At 30.0% G+C, this 20,345-nt stretch overlaps 1 protein-coding gene across 2 annotated transcripts; it reads left to right on the forward strand.

Moving 5' to 3' along the window:
* Positions 1-2,261: 2,261 nt before the first annotated feature.
* Positions 2,262-7,218, forward strand: LOC131595512 (putative E3 ubiquitin-protein ligase RF298). Of its 2 annotated transcripts, none has more exons than XM_058867870.1 (4): positions 2,262-2,418; positions 2,703-2,744; positions 3,860-5,953; positions 6,491-6,835. In XM_058867870.1, the coding sequence occupies exons 3-4, from the start codon at positions 3,863-3,865 to the stop codon at positions 6,692-6,694; spliced, it is 2,295 nt and encodes a 764-aa protein (XP_058723853.1). In that variant the 5' UTR covers positions 2,262-2,418; positions 2,703-2,744; positions 3,860-3,862; the 3' UTR covers positions 6,695-6,835. The 2 variants fall into 2 exon arrangements, with proteins under 2 accessions (XP_058723853.1, XP_058723852.1); XM_058867869.1 differs by having other exon boundaries at positions 2,263-2,418; positions 6,505-7,218.
* Positions 7,219-20,345: the final 13,127 nt, after the last annotated feature.

Genomic DNA, 20,345 nt, shown 5'->3' on the forward strand with positions numbered 1-20,345 from the left:
TCAAAGTCAATAACTCAAATAAATAAAATCACTTAAAATAAGTTTTTTTTTTTCAATTTTTTCTTTGAAAAATGACCTAAAAAGCCTCATAAATGTAAATGTAAGTTTAAACTAATATTTTGTTTTCTAAAAAGATTTATTATTTTAAAAAGTATATAATTAAAAAAAGAGTTTCGAAAGGCTAAATTTTCTAAAAAACAATAAACACTAAAAACATAATTTCTATTCTTAAAAAAACAAATTTTCAATTTTTTTCTATAAATTAAATGTGTATAAAAAGAAATGTTTGAAATAAAAGTAAAAATATCATTTAAAATAAATAAAATTTTAAGGAATCTTTTTAAAAATATTACTATTTCTTTTTAGTGAACCTGGACATGTGCTATCAAATGTCTTTACAACTACTAATTAAATTAAATTAATGCTGTTATTTCATTTTTAAAATAATTATATATTTTACAAAAATTAATTCAAGGAATAAATAATTGACTGAATTCAATAGTTTATTTTAAAAATGTAAACTAAAATGAGATAAAATTTTCCTTACAAAAAATGAAGAATTTTTTCATAGCAAATTAAATTATTTTTTATGATTAATTTTTCAAATTTTGATTAATTCAATGACATTGTGTGAATTTAAACGAGATATGAATCAATATTTTAAAAATCGGACCGAATAGGGCGGTATAACCGGGAATTGAAACCGGAAGCTAATTCGATCAACCTTTTAAAACCGCAAATGAGTTAAAATCGACGTAAAAAAAAAAATTAAATTGAACTGTTCGGAACTGTTCGAATCAAAAAACAGAAGTCAATTTTTAAAATCGTCATCAAATTAGTAATTTTTTAAAATTTTATTTTAAAAAAGTTTAATATGTTAATATCAAAACTTAAATTTTTTTTCATAATTTCTTGTTTTTTATACGACCATACAAACTTCTTACTCCTTTATAGTTTTACTTTCAATCACACTTCATCATTGTCACGTCGTCTCTTTCAAACATAGTCACGCTATTCAACTTAGTATTGATTGTCGTTTAAGTTAATATTATTTGTTATTGTCAATTATGACTTGTTTGTCGTTGTTCAACTCGAATTTGCTTATTATTGTTCAATTAATTGTATGTTCTGTTTTTTATTTTTGGTAATTCAATCTTATTTAATTTAGATATTCTTAATTATTTGAATTTTATTTTAATTATTATGTTTTATTATTTTAATTTTGGTTTAAATTAGTTTAAATTATTTTATTATAATTTTTAAATTTGTTTAAATTAATCTTAAATTAAGATTGAAATTAAGTGTACAACTATGTTGTGTTATTATATGTCCTATTAATATTGTTGTATTAAGTTTGTAATTAATTTTTAAAATATTTATTTTATTAAGTTGTGAACAAGACATATTTATGAAATTTAGTTTAATATTATTCGTTTATTGAATAAATGGTTCCATCATAGATTTAATCGATTGAACCAATTGAACCTTAAATCGAATGTTTCACTCCGATCTACGATTCAATTTTTAAAACATTGGTATAAATATAGTTTTTTGTTGATATCAATTGAATTGCACCGGATTATAAGAATTACCTTTTCAAGTTGAGGCAATCACACTCAACAAATTAAAATTTTATTTTTTTAGGTTCATTGTATTCCTCTTAACTTAAAAATTTAACTTTATAGAAATGTTCCCTTTAATAAAAAAATAAATTAAAAACTTATAGTAATATATTTCTTTTGTGGTAACTATTAATAATTATTTGTTTGACCAAAATTTTAAATATAATAAATTTTTAAGGAAAAAGTATTAAAAAATGAATAAATTTATTTGTGATGATTAAAATAAAAATAAAAAGTTTCTTTTTGAAAAGATAAAATAATAATAATTTAAATAAAAAATTGAAAGAATAAAATATTTACTAAACATAATATTAATTTTATATATAGCTGTATAGATAACAATTTAATATTTACAAATATATTAATGAATGAAATTTCTAGAACGTATTAAAAATAATATTAAATAGAATAACAACTCATATATATTTTTATTTTATTATTTATAAGATTAAATTATTATTATTGATACATTTTTTGACCAAATACAATTTATATATTCTTAAAAAAAACATTATTTTGACCAAATATAATTTATATATTCTTAAAAAAAATTATTTTGACTAAAAAAATGACTTTTATAATATTATTACGCAACCTAGTTACTATAGTGGGTAAAGGACATGTATTTTGCTAAGGCTATTAAAGCCTTCCCAAGCTCAACACATACACACAAAAAAATAAACAAAAAAACAAACAACAAAAAAAAACCTAAAAAAACTATTCATTTTCTTTATGAATTCTCCGTTGTTCAAAGATCGATCTTATCTTTTGATTCTTGCTTAATTTTCGACAATCGGTACGTATCGATCAATTCCAATACTGAATTTTCCATTCACTTGTATTGGGATCTTCCCTGATTGAAATTGTGCTGATGGTAGATTGTTTAGATCGATTTTCTGATCTGGATTGAGTTTGGAGTTTTGTTATGGTGGTGAATTCGTTTGAGTGGTTTCAATTTTTTTCATTTTTTTTCAACTGGTTTTGTTTTTGATGTTGAGATTGAGATTACTGCTGCATGTTTTTGGACAGTGTTGTTGATATTTTTTTTGTTGATTTTTTTTTTTGTGCTGAATGTTTCAGGAAGTTGTTCGTTGTTGTTGATTGTAATACTGAGATTTAAAGGTAAGGAAGTTTCACTACTTTGATTCATATACAATGTGTTGTGTTACAATTTACAATCAAGTGTTAGTTGTTGCTGCTGCTCATAGTTCATTTTTTTGGCTCCCGTTTTGTTGATTGATAATGCTATGAGAAATTTGTTGTGAATTTAGGTGACTGATTTTGATTTTATCATTGTGTTTCGGTAGTACTTGGTTTTGGAATTGGTAAATTTTGTCTGCTTGTTAATGGATGCTGGTTAAAGTTATGAATCTTGATGAGTTGTTTGTGAGTTATTTGCTAGGGTGTATACTAGAGATATGAATCTTATTTTGTGTTGCTTTTTAAATGGATGCTGGTTAAAGTGATGAATCTTAATGAGTTGTTCATTAGTTATTACTTTTCTTATTCACTAGTGTGTATACCGTGCGATGTACGGATCAATTGCATGAAGGTATAAATCCTATTATGTATTGCTTTTAAATGGATGGTGGTTCAAGTCATGAATCTTGATGAGTTGTTCATTAGTTATTACTTTTCTAATTTACTAGTGTGTGCGATGTACGGATCAATTACAGAGATATGAATCATAACTTGTATCGCATGTAAACAGTTGCTGGTTAAAATCACGAGTCTTGATGAGTTGTTCATTAGCAATACAAGTTTGGATTTATATCTCGCATGTAATTGATCTGTGCATCGGACACACTAGTAAATAAGAAAAGTTGTTTGGTCATTAGCTATTACTTTTCTTATTTACTAGTGTGTGTGATGCACGGATCAATTACATGAGATATAAATCCAAACTTGTATTGCTGACCTACTATATGTAACTTTATAACATGAATAGGAGTCTTAGCACTTTCTTCTTATGTGTTCTCACATGATAACTATTTGGTACTTCCTTATTTTAATGGCTAAGTTTTATCTCTGCTAATATTATTCCATCATTATTAGACAACTATATATACAGTGAATTTTACAAAGCTGAAATTGTAAGGATTAAAACTACATTGTAAACAGCGAGCAAAGATGTTGACTTCTTTCACGCTATGTTAATAAGGCCTGAAACTATTCACCTTGTTTTTGTAATCTAAAGAGAAATATTATAGCAGCTATTAACTTCTTTTGATTTGCAGCAAATGGCATCAATGGTTGCCAGTGGGAGCAGTCAAATGTCTTCTTCAGTTTCTGTCCAAGAAAAAGGAAGTAGGAATAAGAGAAAATTCAGGGCTGATCCACCTTTAGGAGATCCAAATAAGGTTATACCTTCACTTCAGCATGAGGGCCTCAGTTATGAATTCTCTGCTGAAAAAGTTGAAATGACCCCATGTTTTGGGCAAGTTACTGCTGCTGATTTGTGTAGTGGTAGCCAAGGTTGTTCTGATGGCTTGAAGCTTGACCTTGGATTATCTAGCCCTGCAATTTCATCAGTGGTTAGGCATAGCCATCATAAGGCTGAACTAGAGGCGGTTGAATCCCATGGGGTTGATTGGAGTGATCACATAGAAGCTCAGTTGGAAGAACTTCTCCTGAGCAATTTGCATACCATTTTCAAGAGTGCAATAAAAAAAATTGTTACTTGTGGCTACACTGAAGATGTTGCTACAAAGGCTATGTTAAGGCCTGGAATCTGTTATGGATGCAAAGATACTGTATCTAACATAGTTGATAACACATTGACTTTTCTAAGAAATGGCCAAGAGTTTGATCCTTCACGAGAGCATTATTTTGAAGATTTAAAGCAGCTTCAGAAGTATATCTTGGCTGAATTGGTTTGTGTTCTTCGAGAGGTTAGGCCATTTTTCAGTGTTGGTGATGCAATGTGGTGTTTATTAATTTGTGACATGAACGTGTCCTATGCTTGTGCAATGGATGGCGACCCTCTAAGTAGTTTATACAGTGATGGCATTGGTGATGTCTGTTCTTCTGTCCAGACTGAATCTCAATCGAAAGTAGAAACCAAAGTTCCTGGATTGAGTCTTCCAAGTCCTTGTAATACAATTCCCCTGGGTTCCCAATCTGGGAAATCCTTTGTGGCGGAAAATTCTCAAGTTCCCAGTGGACTCTTGGAGAAACAGGGTGCTAATTCAGTATTTCATCCCGTTAACAAGTCATCTAGTACTTTCGCAACCTCTCAATCTCCCCTGATACAAGATAAGGGTGGGATTGTTAGAAAGGTACACCCCAGTAGCACCAAGAGGGACTATATATTTCGTCAGAAGTCCATCCATGTGGAAAAAGGTTATCGGACATACGGGTCTAAAGGGTCTTCAAGAGGAGGAAAGCTGAGTGGCTTGAGTGGTTTAATCTTGGATAAAAAACTTAAATCTGTATCAGAATCTACTACCATAAACTTAAAGAGTGCATCCATAAACATAAGCAAGGCAGTGGGAGTTAATGTCACTCAAGACAATCTTAACACCACTCGCTCATCTAACGATGGACAATCTACCCATACTTCGTTTAGTCTGGATCCTAATAATACTATTTCTCGTGCAGTCGATCCTTCATCTTCAGTACATGAAGCAAATGCTAAGCCTGCAGTTAGTAGCTCTCCAGATGCATTATCCGTTACAAATACTGACCTTTCTCTTTCACTGTCTTCAAAAAGCAGTTCTTCTAAGACACCTATCTGCTGCAGTCATGGTGGCAGTTGTGTTGGGATACCATATGACAAGTCCAAGGAACAATGGTTGCCCCAAGATAGAAAGGATGAGCTGATTTTGAAGATGGTTCCAAGGGTTCGGGAGATACAAAATGAACTTCAAGAATGGACAGAATGGGCAAATCAAAAGGTGATGCAGGCTGCTCGTCGGTTGAGTAAGGAGAAGGCCGAACTTAAGGCACTAAGGCAAGAGAAAGAAGAAGTTGAACGACTTAAAAAGGAGAAACAGTGTCTAGAAGAAAACACCATGAAAAAGCTTTTTGAGATGGAAAATGCCTTGGGTAAAGCAGGTGGACAAGTGGAACGAGCTAATACTGCAGTAAGGAAGCTCGAGATGGAGAATGCTGCATTGAGGAAAGAGATGGAACTTGCTAAGTTACGTGCGGCAGAATCAGCTACAAACTTTCAAGATGTCTCTAAGAGGGAAAAGAAGACCCAAATGAAGTTTCAATCATGGGAGAATCAGAAATCGTTGATACAGGAAGAGTTAATGACTGAAAAAAACAAATTGGCACAGCTATTGGCGGTAACAAAGCAAGTCGAAGCTCAAGCGGAGCAATTCGAGGTATATTATATCATGTTTATTCCACCTTATAGCCACGCGTTTCATCTTCATCAAATATTAATGCCGACGTCTATTCCTGATCCCATTATTTGTTCTCTTTTTTTCTGGATTCAATATACTATTACCTGTTTTATTTCCACTGCTTTGCCATCCATTTTTTCTTCATCAGGTATTAATACCAACAACATATTACTCAAGTTGTGTTTGTTCTCATGGTAACTTCAATGTACCGGTCTTATCCTTAGAAATAAGTTATAGAAAGGGAGTAGTTAATAATTATCTGAAAATTTCAAAACTTTCACTCTCTCATATTGCACTCTTAATTAAATTAAATAAATTTGTATCGATACACGCACTGACATGTATAAGTGATTCAAATACACGGCTTAATAGTTAGTATCATTTTCATGTTGAATGAGTGGGTAATAAATATCATTATGTTAAATGAATCACTTGTGAAAATTCCACAGATGCAAACACGTTAAGTCTGTGAGTACTTAATGAGTTTTTGTTACTGGGTCTGTTCTCATTGTAAAGGAAAAATATCACAGGCTAAACGGCGGCAGGCAGCAAAGAAAACCGAAGAACTTCTCTCATTGGCCAGTTCTTCAAAAAAAGAAAGAGAACAAATTGAGGAGTCAGGCAGAGCCAAGGAGGAGATGCTTAAATCGGAAGCGGAGGCGGAACTGCAAAGGTACAAAGATGACATCCAGAAACTTGAAAAAGAAGTTGCACAAATAAGGCAGAAATCCGACTCGTCAACAATTGCTGCTCTAAAAAGAGGAATCGATGGAAGCTATGCCGGTAGCTGGAAGGACATGAAAAAGGGTTCGGCTCTTGATGAACCCCAGAACGCATCGATTTCAGAACTGGTTCAAAAGTTAAATAGCTTCTCTATGACAGGAGGAGGAGAAAGAGGAGGAGGAGGAGTGAAACGGGAAAGAGAGTGTGTAATGTGCCTTTCGGAGGAGATGTCGGTCGTATTCCTTCCATGTGCTCATCAGGTTGTTTGCACAAAATGCAATGATCTCCATGAAAAACAAGGTATGCAAGAGTGTCCTTCATGTAGGAGCCCCATCCAGGAGCGGATTTCTGTGCGTTATATGCGTACATAATAGTAATAATAATTTATTTTTATGAGTGAAGTGAGTGTTTTTGAATAATGTCCATGGGACTCCCATAGAATAATGCATTCAGATCTTGGATCTGGATTCAGATACATACATTAAGTTACTTTCAATGCAAAGGTTAATTCTTCAGCTACAGCTTTTTGTTATGCAGTTTTGGTTTCAATGAAAGTTAGTTTCTCTCAAAGATGCTTTTGTCTTTCTTATAAGTTTAGGAGCAAGATGTGGAATGCTTAGCTTATTATACTTTCTTTATTTTGCGCGTGTTTGAAGTGGTTTTTGGAAGAGAAGAATTGATTTTAACTTTTAGATGCATTGATATTAATTCAAAACTAAAATTCGACTTTTACTTTTGATTTATCGATGAACTCACGGTTATATGAATGTAACTAAATACTATAAACCCATTTTACATTCAACTTAATTTTATATAGAATCAACTATTTTAAAATCTAATTTTGTTTCTGCCAAACAAAATACACACTGTCTTTTTGGTTTTTAAAATTTTGGTTGACAAAATCTTTGTTTGTTTGGGTGTATGTGGTAAAAGTGAGTTAACTCATTGATTTTTAATCCAAATGTTTAAAGAAAGACTCACTCAAAAAATGAGTTGATATAAAGGAATATAAAATTATAGTTTTATTTTCTCAATCTTTCTGTTCTTAAAGAAAATTGAGAAGAAGCTTGTCTTGTGTTGTTGTATAGAATCAAAATCTATATTGTAGATTTTTTATTGGATACTAATGATGTCATATTTAAAAGTAATGGTTTCCGTTATAAAACATTAGATTTGAAATCAATTTATTCAAAATCTGTATCTAATTTATATTAATGACTTTGATATTGTGGCCACGGTTTTTCTCCTTCTGCATCCAGTTTTTGACAATATTAAATTACTTTGAGTTTAATTTAATGAAAGATTTATTGTTTGTTTGATTAAATTCTTACAATTTGTACAATATACGATAAGCCTTTGCAGTAAATGTATCTATTTCTGTATACGCAAATTTGAAACTGAAAACACACTCTCTATACTGTTACAAGGGGGATATATTATCATTTGGGTGACAGGCAAGGTGTTTTTGCTTAGGTTCAGTCCCTTCTAATCTCTAATGGTTCTTAAAGGATTTTTGGTCGAGGAAGCTAGACTCGTCCGAGAGCCTCTTAAATTGGAGGAGAATGTGTGGAAAGGATGTCAAAATTTTGATAAACTTGACATTTTTTAAAGCTTCGTTGTCTTTTCTTGACGGTTACTTAAGGATATGATTCATACTCGTCAAAATCTTTTTTAAATTAAGAGTTTCTCTTTTCTTGACGGCTACTTAAGGAAATGATTCATACTCGTCAAATTTTTATTTTATTTTTCTAAATTAAGGGGTAGTAACTATTGATGCTAGTGATACGATGCATGTTTTGTGTTATTTTAATAGAGCCAACTAGCTATTTGTTTGTCATTTTTGGTTGTGTTTTTTAAGTGTGTTTGTCATTTTTGGTCGTGTTTTTTAAGTGTGACATAATATTTTTGAGTGGTAAAGATGCGAGTTAATACTTCTAGATTTGATATATTTGTTCACGATTTTTTGTGCATCTTGCGAGTTAAAATTTCAACGTGTGGCCTATTTGGAAGCCTTGTGATAAGATTACTTTTTCTAAAATGACCCTAATTGTGGAGAAACAAATGAATATATAAAATTTTCTTCATAAAATTGATATATTTCGATAAGATGTCTAGTTATCATATAACTATTTCAGGTGGGTGGTAGAACTTGTTATGTGTTGGGCAATAAAAATTTGTGGGTTTGACCTGGGAAGATCGTTTTTAGCTTAGATTGTCAGTTGTCTGATTTTTATTGCTTCGCTCAATATAGCCTATTTTTAGTTATCTTTTGCTAAGATTGACTTGGAAGTATTGTCTATTAGAAGGATGAAAAAATGGTGATTGTTTTGTTAGTTTTTTTTCTTTCTATTTGTTCTTAATTTTCTTTTTTCGGTTCGATATGTTTTTATATTTTCATCTCTATTTTTGCTTTGATGTAATACCTAAGTACTTCTTGTCCTCTCTACTTTTGTGGTTATGACATCTATTATATTTTTTTTGGTCGATTTCAAGTCCACGTCGCCGTGGCTACGAGATATTATTACCCATTTTGGGTGTGGGAACCCTCACGACTCTATCATTTAGAAAAGACGTTTTATTAGGTAGAGGTGAATGAGTGTTGTATGTAAACTACTCTTAGCCTCGATTTTGAAGCAATATGAGACTATTTTGATCTTCCCGAAATAATTTCCCTCCAATCGATACTAAGAAACACAGTGCAAACTTTGAGTTCCCATAAAAGACGCCATTGTCATTTTAAGGAATTAGAAATTTGTAGTGAAGTAGTGAAATAAATTCTTAGTGCGGTGGAACAAGATGGCAGTATAACGAAGAACAGGTGAACATGTAAGATTAACACTCAAATGTTCAAATCAGTTGTTAAGTAAAAATTCGTATGAGAGAAGGAATGAGTTTAATACTTGAAATGAACTGATCTGGTCTTTATATAGTACATAAGGTTTAAATCGTCCGCGTGAGATTCATATTCTTATGCGGATGACCGTTCAATTAGATTCAACGACGGAAGATGCACTGAAGGACATGATCCCGTGTCCTTGACAACGTTTAATTCCCAAATCAGTTGTTGAGTGAAAAGTAGTATGAAAGTAGGAATGAGTTGAATACTTGAAATGAAGTGATCTGGTCTTTATGTAGTATGGACAGTTAAAACGTCTGCATGAGATTCATTGTCATATTGAGATAACTGTTCAATTAGATTCAATAATGGAAGATGGAATGAACGACGTGATCATGTGTTCTCGACGACGTTAATGGTCATTTTGTTCCGTGCGCCTTTCATTTCAACGTTTGTTAATAGTGATTTTTTTGCCATTGCAGATAGTCTAAAACGATATTTATGAAAGAATTAACATTAAAAGACATTTATATGAATAAGAGTTTTTTTTTTACTAGGGGCCAATTTTAAAAAATTACTATAGACCTAATTTAATGCACCTAATTAATTTAAGAGTTATTATTGTTAAATTTTAAAATAATTTTTTTACAATAATTTGTTTTAAAACTAATGTTTTTAAATATATAGAACAAAACAATTTCTTGAGTAGATATGATAATGGATATCTATGAATATAGATACTAGTCCCGCACTATCCGTCTCGTTGGATAAATATGATACACGTATCTGCCTCATTCATGTACGTGTATCACGAGACAAATATCCGTGAATTTTGAGATATCCACCATATTTATGAATATTGTTATTTAAATATTTTTTTTAAAATTATAATTGACTAAATTTCTTTATCCTCTTTTAAAAACATATAAAAATAGTTTCAAATTTAAAGCAAAATAAATCACTCATTTTATTCCTTCTTTAACCACATAATTACATTAAATTCAATATAATAATAATTAAAATATTCCAAAGTTGCAACACCACACCCTCAAATCGACCTTGAAATATTCATTTTGCAATCACTCGTTATGATTAACAAGTTCGTGGACCATAAATATGAATTTTTGTTGGTCGAGATGTATTACCTAGTGAGCATTGGACTTATGCACCTTATTTTCAATTTTTTTTATGTAAATTTCAATGTTGTTCTCTTTTGTCAAATAGTTTCCCAACATATAATAGGTTGATTTGAACAAAGTTTGACTAATCATTTATTTTCTATTATTAGCTTAGTTTTTCATTGAGAAAGTGATTTTCTACTTTAATTTTGTGCGTGTTTGATTTCATATTTGCATGACATAAATATGATTTCTATGGTTAAGAATGAGTTTTTGAAATATTTAAATATTTTTTAGTAGGATTATTTTTAATTTTTAGAATACATTCTAATCCAAAACTAAAATTTGACTTTTATTTTTAAATTTATTGTTTAACCATAAATGTATCAAATTCAAAATACAATAAATTTATTTATAATATAAAAAAATTAATGGCTATGTAAAACACCAATTTAACCTTTTGTCTTTGCCCTCCACCTCATCAAAATGGAGGCATTTTGTGTCCAAAAATTACTTTATGCAACTAATGATGTCACATTGTTCAATTTTAACTACATGGTTATTGAATTATGCCTTTGCTTGCCTGGTTTGGATCAATTGATGATGCCACATAGTTAAAATTCAATTTGTTATCCTCTTTTCTCTTTTTCCAATGACAACTTTAATTCAAAATTATATTTTCTTTACATTTTCACGTTCTCTCTCTTCCTCTTCTTCTTCCTTCTTTCTTCTGATACCTCTCTCTTTTTCTTCTGCCTACTTCTCACCATCTTCTTCTTTCTTCTCTTTTGCGTTGCCTCACTCTTTCTCTTCTTCTTTCTTCTCTCTTCCTTTTCTTCAACACTGACTACAAAGTTCTGCAAAGATTTACAGAGATCTACGAATTGAAGTTTTTCAAGGTAAATATTTGGTTATGAAAGATATTAGATTTACAGAGATTTAAGGTAATATCGAGCTTGCAGTGAGAAATTGGATGAACAAAATGCATCCATTGATGCTTCTATGGTGCGTTTAGGTTTAATTTTATGCTTTTTGATTTTATGGGTTCAGATTATGCCTTTTGATTTTATGGGTTCAATTTTTGCCTTTCGATTTTATGGGTTTTGATGAAGAATCATGTTTCTTGAATCTTGCCTTTTGATTTTATGCTTAATTTGTTCTGTAACTTCCACAATGGATTCTTGACTTTTTGAGCAATATTTATTGTTATGTTTGCAAATACAATATAAAACTACCGGTCCAGAGACATGAAAAGGCATAGATGGGAAAGATGGGAAAGTTGACGCATTTGTGTCTGGGGTAGGATGGGTGGAAACATAATGTCTCTACCATCTTTATTTTTCTCTTCAAATTATTTGTGCAACAACTATTTCGTGGTTCAATATATTTTTTATTATGGTTTAGGGTTTTGAGTTTTTGACCAAAACCGCTTTTATCTATTTGGACAGGTTTATGTACATGGGAAGTTGAAACTGCTTCAAGATCTCCTTCTATGATGCAGAGGTTTTTTCATGTTGATTTTTTTCCTTTATTCATTTCGCTTTTAATAACTACAGGTGTACTATTTTCCTGAGATTTTTTTGTCAATACTTAAGGTACAGACTTTTGTGGAATTCCCAAAATCATTGATAATGATACCCTTGCAAATCATTTTTCTTACACATTAAATTTTCCATTTCGTATGATTTAAATCCGTTTATTAATAATCATTTGCATCACTGATTGGTCAATTTCTTAGATTGGAGCATTGTTTATGGGAAATAGGGGGACTGGATACTTCTATTTGATGAATAAATATTATGGAATATATTATGTGTTTGGCTTTGTTTTGACCTAAGACTATTGATGTTGCAGGAACAATGTTGGAATAGATTATGTGTTTGGAACACATTATATTTAATAGTTCTATTCCCTTTTATTTGATCTTTTATTTGTTATGAACATTGTGTCACATACAACAGAGTTCTGTTCGGGCACACGCACGGGTTCTGTTCGGGTTCTCGGAAAAGGCTACTTCGATCTACCATTGTTCTCCTACTTTCGTTTACAAGAGTTTAAGGTTTGTGGTTTTGATTCCATTTTAAGGTTTTTTATTGTTAGGTTTTTCTAATTAGGATTTTGAATAACCATTTGTATTCTATTTAGGATTTTGAAAAATTATTTTGTTGTTTTGATTTCTGACTTTGTTATTTTATTTTCTGATATGTTAATATTTTGTTGAATAACCATTTTGTTGAATAAACATTAATGGTATCATTGGATCTACTTCTGTAAGTTGCAATATTTCTGCTTTCAATGGTGGTGGCATCCTTGGAATTTTTTAATCTAAAGATATTCTTATAGATCATTATGGAAAGAAGTTGGAGGACATTGAGTAGAATGTAGATTGAAGCAACCAGTGGTATCATTGATAGCAGAAATATGTTTTCATTCCTCCAATTTTTGGCAGTAATAATGATCACCTCTTTATCTTGAATTTTCCATGTAATGAATGTTCTATGTTTTCTTGTATTTGGATTTATAACTTATTTTGTTGTTGGTTTGGCTCCTTAGATGGAGATAGCAGGCAAGGGGGAGTTATACTGCAATGTGGAAAGAGCATGACTTATAGAACAAGGGCTCTGTAATTATAGCAAACTTTGTGTTTAAGTGTAGACATGTATGAAATTAAATTTGTGTATTGGAATGATGTTTCTATTTGGAAACTAAGTGATTACCGATCTTAATACAAATGCACCAGTTCTGTAAAGTTAGGTATTAATGCTTATGCATGATGATTACAAAATTACATTCATTCACCAAAAGATAATATTCTTCAGTCAAAAGCATAACAATGTACCAAAAGCATAGCAATGTTACATATTACATTCATTAAAATCATAAAACAGCATAGGTCCAAAATAAACAACTAATTTAAAAACTTAAAAACTTTCTTCTTAGACATATCCAACCACCAAAAGATAATCTTCTTCAGCCAACATCCTTTACACTTCTTCAACGATTCAAGACACTAACAACAATTCAAGACACTAACCACCAAAATATAATCTTCTTCAGCCATAGACTTCTTCAACAATTCAAGACACTAACAACAATCCTAAAGAATATATCAACAAAAATAATATTTGTATATGGGATAAATCTATGTTTGATCTAAATATTTTTATATACAAAAAATGATATTTATGATTCAAATATTTTTTATCTAAAAATGGTATACGGAAAAAGATATATTATTTATCTAAATATTTTTATATACGAAAATTTTCTATTGATCCATATATTTCTTATAAACGATAACTAAAAAAATAATATTTATACCCGAGAAAAAATCTATTATTGATCTAATTTGAATTCATTTATTCTATTATTCAAAACTACACTAATTTTTTTTTCATTTTTATTATTTCTTTATCTGTGCAAAAAATGCGTGTCTCATACTAGAATCCGTGCAAATGCACGAAGTTGTTACTAATTTTACATTAAACTCAAATCTTATATAAAAATTAACTAGTTCAAAATCAATTATTATCTCCATATAACAAAATATGATGTAGGTCTTTTTTATTTTTAAACTTTTGGTTGAAATATGAATTTGGATTCTCACAATTTTTAAAAAATGGAAAAAAATGGAAGTTCATTAACAATTAAAATCAAATCTATTGAGTGATCAAAAAAAAAAATCAAATCTATTGACTTACAAGAAAATCCAAATTGTCATGATGAAATAGGGGTTTGGATCTCTCTAGACGTGGTACTGCTTCATTCAATGAAACATTAATAGCAAAACTACATTTTGGTTAATATTGATATGGTCTCACAAAACATATATGAAATACACATGATTTTATACTACTATGGAATTTTATGAATAGAAATGATACATATGGTTTGATAGAGATTTTACGAGGTTTTAATGAATAGAAAGCGTGTTGAAACAACTTTGTTGAAAAACATGTTCCAAACATACATTCATGTGCAAAATAACATGTACTTACAACAGTTAGATACATGAAAAGTAACATAACGATGAGATGAGATGCAGTTAAATACAGTGGCGGATCTAGAAAATTTTGTTTGTGGGGGCAAAAAATAGTATATTTTAATAAAAAAATTACAAATTTTTACATTTAAATTACAATTTTTTTATATAAAATATTTATTTCAAAGATTTTTATATTCTAAAAAATAGGTAATGATATTTTTATTATCAACACTATAAATATGTCAATATCAAATATGATCTTGAATTTTGAAATCTACCATAATTTCGGTGAATTTTTGAAGTCTAATTTAAATATTTTATTATTAAAAAATTACATTTACTAACCAAACACTTGGATGTGATAAACGAAAGGTTCCAAATATACCAAAAGAAAAAAACTTATTATACATTAAATTAAATAATCATTCAGTTTCTCGAATATATATTTGAAACTCTCTTCAAAATTTTCGACAGTGTTTTTTATATCGCTAACAATACTTATTTTATACTCTATTTTTTATAAAATATCAAATTAAAGAAAAATCAATCGTACAAATTTTCAAAATTTTAATTTTAAGTAAACATTAAAAGAACATAATATGAAAATTTTAAAAAGATAAATAGAAATAGCTTAATATTTAACAACATAAAAATTTAAGTTACAATGTACTAATAAATTAAAATTAGTAATACTAATTAATTTTGATGGGGGCTATAAAAATATATTTAATAACATCATAGAAAAATTTGTTTCTTGTGGGGGCTTGAGCCCCCAATCCCTTTGCCCTGTATCCGCCCCTGGTTAAATACATCACACATGTGTAAAATATGTTTCTCCTCCGTCTCACAATAAGTCCTTTTTTTTTATTTGTTTTAAATTATAGGTCCTTTTAGAATATCAATGTGATATTCATTATTTCTTTCCATTTAACTATACTTATTTATTGTATTTTAATTCATGCAACTACTCCACTAATAAGGTTATTTTAATAAATGACACTTAATTTATCATTGAAATCAACACAATTAATCATTATTTTAAAAAATGTGAAAATCTCAAAGAAGACATCTATTGTGAGACAGATGAAGTAGACATGACAACGGGGTGGGTCGGAGACGATTATTACCTCCCGAACCTAAACCCGAATCTCCAAACAATTCCCGTTCCCCGCCCAAACCCAAACGAAGATGGAGAATTAAAACCCAAATCTGACTCAACACGTTCAGGTTGAATTCGAATATCCTCACCCCACCACCATCGATTTAGTGAAATCAATTTACTTTAATAGAAATACTTATTTTTTTCAAAATTAATTATATTAAAAATAATAAAATAAAAAAATTTCAAAAACTTTCTTTATATACATTTCAAATATTTTAAATAATAAATATAAATCAAAATATTTAAAGAGAAAATGAATGGTGCACTGACAGTGTAAATTATTTTTACACTATCAACTAATGACGACTATGGAAAGCGCCAAGTCACACTTAAATTTTAAAATACTTATGATTTGGAACTTTAAACCATTCTAATTGGATGTATGTGTAATCTTTTTTTACAATGACAATGTACTACCATTAAACTCATATTTAAACATTGACCACATATTTAATACTCTAAATTATCAAAAATAAATAATAATGTACATAATGAAATAAATGGGACAAGTTCAGGGATAAGTTCGGGATAGATACTAGTGTCCCCATTACTCGACCGGTTCTTATATTTTGTAATCGGATAAAACTCAAACTCGAACCCAGACTCAGTCAAAGTGGATTTTTCTCATTAACTTCAGGGGCGAGTTCGGATGAGCACTCGCGAGTATGAATTTTGTTGCCATGACTAAGAGGGAGTATTAACTACTAGTTAAAGCACATTTGAGAACTATAGAATGGCATATAGTTAAGTTTATTTATGTAGCGCTCGTCTCTTTCATTAAAACAAATTTATTTATGTACTACATAAATTATGTTAATTCTTATGGAATAATTACAATAGGTCTGAGTAGTTAATTCATAACCATTCATGTCCTAGGTTGTAAGGGGTCATATTATTAGGAAACACATAATGATGAGTGGGTTTCATAGTTCTTCGTTCTTGATTAAAGTAATTGTAAATTATGTTTCGTCCATCTAATTAAAGATTTGTTGTTTGTTTGCCTAAATTTTTATGGAATAATTACAATCAGTTCATTGTTACTTAGTAGTTAATCCACAACCCTTCATGTCCTAGGTTGTAAAGGGTCATATTATTAGAAAACACATAATGATGAGTGGGTTTCAGATTTCTTGGTTCTTGATTGAAGTAATTGAAAAAGATGGAGTGCCTTGATGATATTGTTGTTTAGAGTTTAAAAAATGCTTGAGATGATGCAAAATGGTTATAAGGAATTAGGAATAGAACTCATAAATACACAAAGAGCTATATTCAAAGATTTAAAGAGGAAGGATTGCAAAGCCATGTAATATAAGAAAATTAATGGTCGAGGAAAAGTCTACAATATCCTTAGTTAATTTTTTGCCACCACATTAAGATTGTCTTTTTTTTTTGTTTTTGCACAATAAAGTTCTTAATTTTATTATTAAAATAATACAATCCTCATATTTTATCAAACTTACCAAACCTCTCTCCATTTCTATTTTTTCTCTCTTTCATCACTTTCTCACATCTTTCTTCCAATTTTTTTATTATAGATCTATATATTTTTACATACGAAAAATAGTATCTATGATCCAAATATTTTTTATTCAAAAATGGTATACGGGAAAAATTTATTCAAAAAATATATTATTGATCTAAATATTTTTATATACGAAAATTTTATATTGATCCAAATATTTGTATACGGAAAAAATCTATTATTTATGAAAAACGGTATTTATGATCCAAATGTTTTTTTTTATCAAAAATGGTATACGGGAAAAATTCTACTATTGATCTAAATATTTTTATATATGAAATTTACTATTGGTCCAAATATTTTTGTAAATAATAGCTAAACAAAAAATGAAGTCTGTATACGGGAAAAAATCTATTATTGATCTAAATATTTTTATATACGAGAAATGATATTTATGATCAAATATTTTTGATCCAAAAATGGTATACGGGAAAAAAATCTATTATTGATCCAAATATTTTTGTAAATGATACCTAAACAAAAATAATATTTATATACGAAAAAAAATCTATTATTTACGAATAATGGTATTTATGATTCAAATATATTTTATTCAAAAATGATATACAGAAAAAAAATCTACTATTGATCTAAATGTTTTTATAAACTATTGATCCAAATATTTTTGTAAATGATACCTAAACAAAAATGAAGTATGTATACGGGGAAAAAATCTATTATTGATCTAAATATTTTTATATACGAAAAATGATATTTATGATCAAATATTTTTGTTAGAAGTATGGAAATTTTGTTAATAAATGTTGGCATGAGAAAGAAGGCAGGAAGAATCAAATGAGTGGTGAAGAGGCATACATAACTCATGATAATGACTTTTTTATCCTCACAAGAAGCTAGTCTTGAAGTCCACCTTATCAAAGAACAAGACATTTAAACATAGGATTGAGACTGCAAAGGAAATGTGTTTGTCAAGCATTAATCATGCACTTGGGTGGCTTTGGAATATGAGGTATGATCACTTAAATTTTAGAAACATAAGTGAATGGATGTCTAAGAATTTAGTGCACGTCATTCAAGAATGTTCTTTTGAAGTCTTATAACTAGGTGGAATCAAGTATTTCATCAATTTAGATGATGATCATTCAAGAATGCTGTGGCCGTATACAATCAAACTCAAAAGTGAAGATCTTGAATTGTTCTAGAAATTCAAAACCTTAACTTATAAGGAGAGTGGAAAAGCAATAAATGTTTTGAGGCCAGATGATGGAGGAGAGTACAGTTTCTTGATTATGATTATTTTTTCATTGTCTTAGTGATGTTTCCTCAATGATTTCCACTAGTGTTAGAAGCTTTGGATGACTTCTTTTTACATTTATATGTAGAATTTCTTTGCATTCTTGATTCATAGCAATATATTGCATGCTAGTTGATAGATGTATCTACTGAATAATTGTTTTTCTATGTTGCCTCTTTACTTTCAAACCCTTTTTTGGTGAAGTGTAGTATTTGGAGTTAATTTTTCTGTTGAGTATTGTTTCAGTTTTCCTCACATACCCATCAAACATATAGTCAGATTCTACAACTTCATGTTATGTATCTCATGGTGTTTTTGTTGATGGTTACATGTTACTATTTCAGTTGTTAATCATTAGTATACTCTTGGTATTATTTGTGTATCAATTAAAATTGGTGTTACATGATTGGCTACTGCTCTTCATTTAGAGTTATAAATTTAAAATTTTCATAGAAGATATAATTAGGTGTGAATACAACAATATTGTGGTCAAGCTCATTTGGAATTGTGAATACAATACTAATACCATGGTCAAGATTTTTTGGATGACTTTTTTAGTTTAATAACTTATGTGAACAACAATTGTTTGACATTTTGTTTCAATGTTGATTAGCTTTATTGACTTGATTTTATCTTCTGTTCATGATGGTTAAGAATGGGTCTTCTATCATAGATGATCAATCGTTGATATTTTGCTTTTGTCCTAAGTGATTGAGATTCTAGATGGTTAGTCTCTTCACCCTTTATATTTTGATCATCTCAAATTGAAGGTGTTATGCATTTCCCCTAGATGCACAATCCAGCTTGATATTCAAAAAGCCTATGACACTTTAGAGTGGAAAGCCCTTGAGGATATCATAAGAGAGATGAATTTTCCCCAATAGTATATCACTTGGATCATGTTGTGTATTCAAACTGTGTCTTATAAGTTCAATATAAATGGCCACCACAATGAATACCTACAGGCTAAGAGTGGCCTTAGACAGGGTGACCCAATATCCCCATTGCTTTTTGTCTTAGTTATGGAATACCTCCATAGATGTTTGAAGAAGCTCCATGGCAACCTAAAATTTAAATTTCACCCAAAGTGTGAGAAGCTAGGAATAACTAATATATGCTTTGCTGATGACTTGATGTTATTCACTAGAGGGGATGGGAGTTCGGTGAAGCTTATGATGGACACTATTAATCAGTTCTCTGCAGCAACAGGGTTATAGGCTAGTCCCATAAAATGCAAGGTGTATTTTGGGGGAGTAGATGAGAGTGTACAACAAAGGATATTAGGCATCATTGGTTTTCTTACTGGCAGTTTACCCTTCAAGTATCTGGGGGTTCCCCTTATGAGTAGGAAGTTAAATGTTAATATGTGTAAACCTCTGATTGACAGGATTACTTCCAAGATAACACATTGGACTACCAAACTCCTTAGTTATGCAGGAAAACAACAACTTGTGAAAAATGTGCAGTTTGCTATTACTAACTATTGGATGCAGGTTTTTCCTTTGCCCAAGTGTGTTACCAAGCATATTGAAGCTATGTGTAGGAGCTTTGTGTGGAGTGGAAAAGCTGAGATAACCAGGAAGGCTCCTGTTTCCTGGGATAAGATATGTGAGCCAAAAAATGCAGGGGGCCTGAACATCACATCATTGAAAGAATGGAATTTGGCTACTTTAGGGAAACTCCTATGGAACATTCAGTCTAAAGCTGACAAGATGTGGGTGAAATGGGTGAATATCTACTATCTCAAGAACCAAAACTTCTTGCTTTGGC

The sequence above is a fragment of the Vicia villosa genome, linkage group LG4 (assembly GCF_029867415.1).
Source record: "Vicia villosa cultivar HV-30 ecotype Madison, WI linkage group LG4, Vvil1.0, whole genome shotgun sequence".
Classification (NCBI taxonomy): Eukaryota; Viridiplantae; Streptophyta; class Magnoliopsida; order Fabales; family Fabaceae; genus Vicia; species Vicia villosa.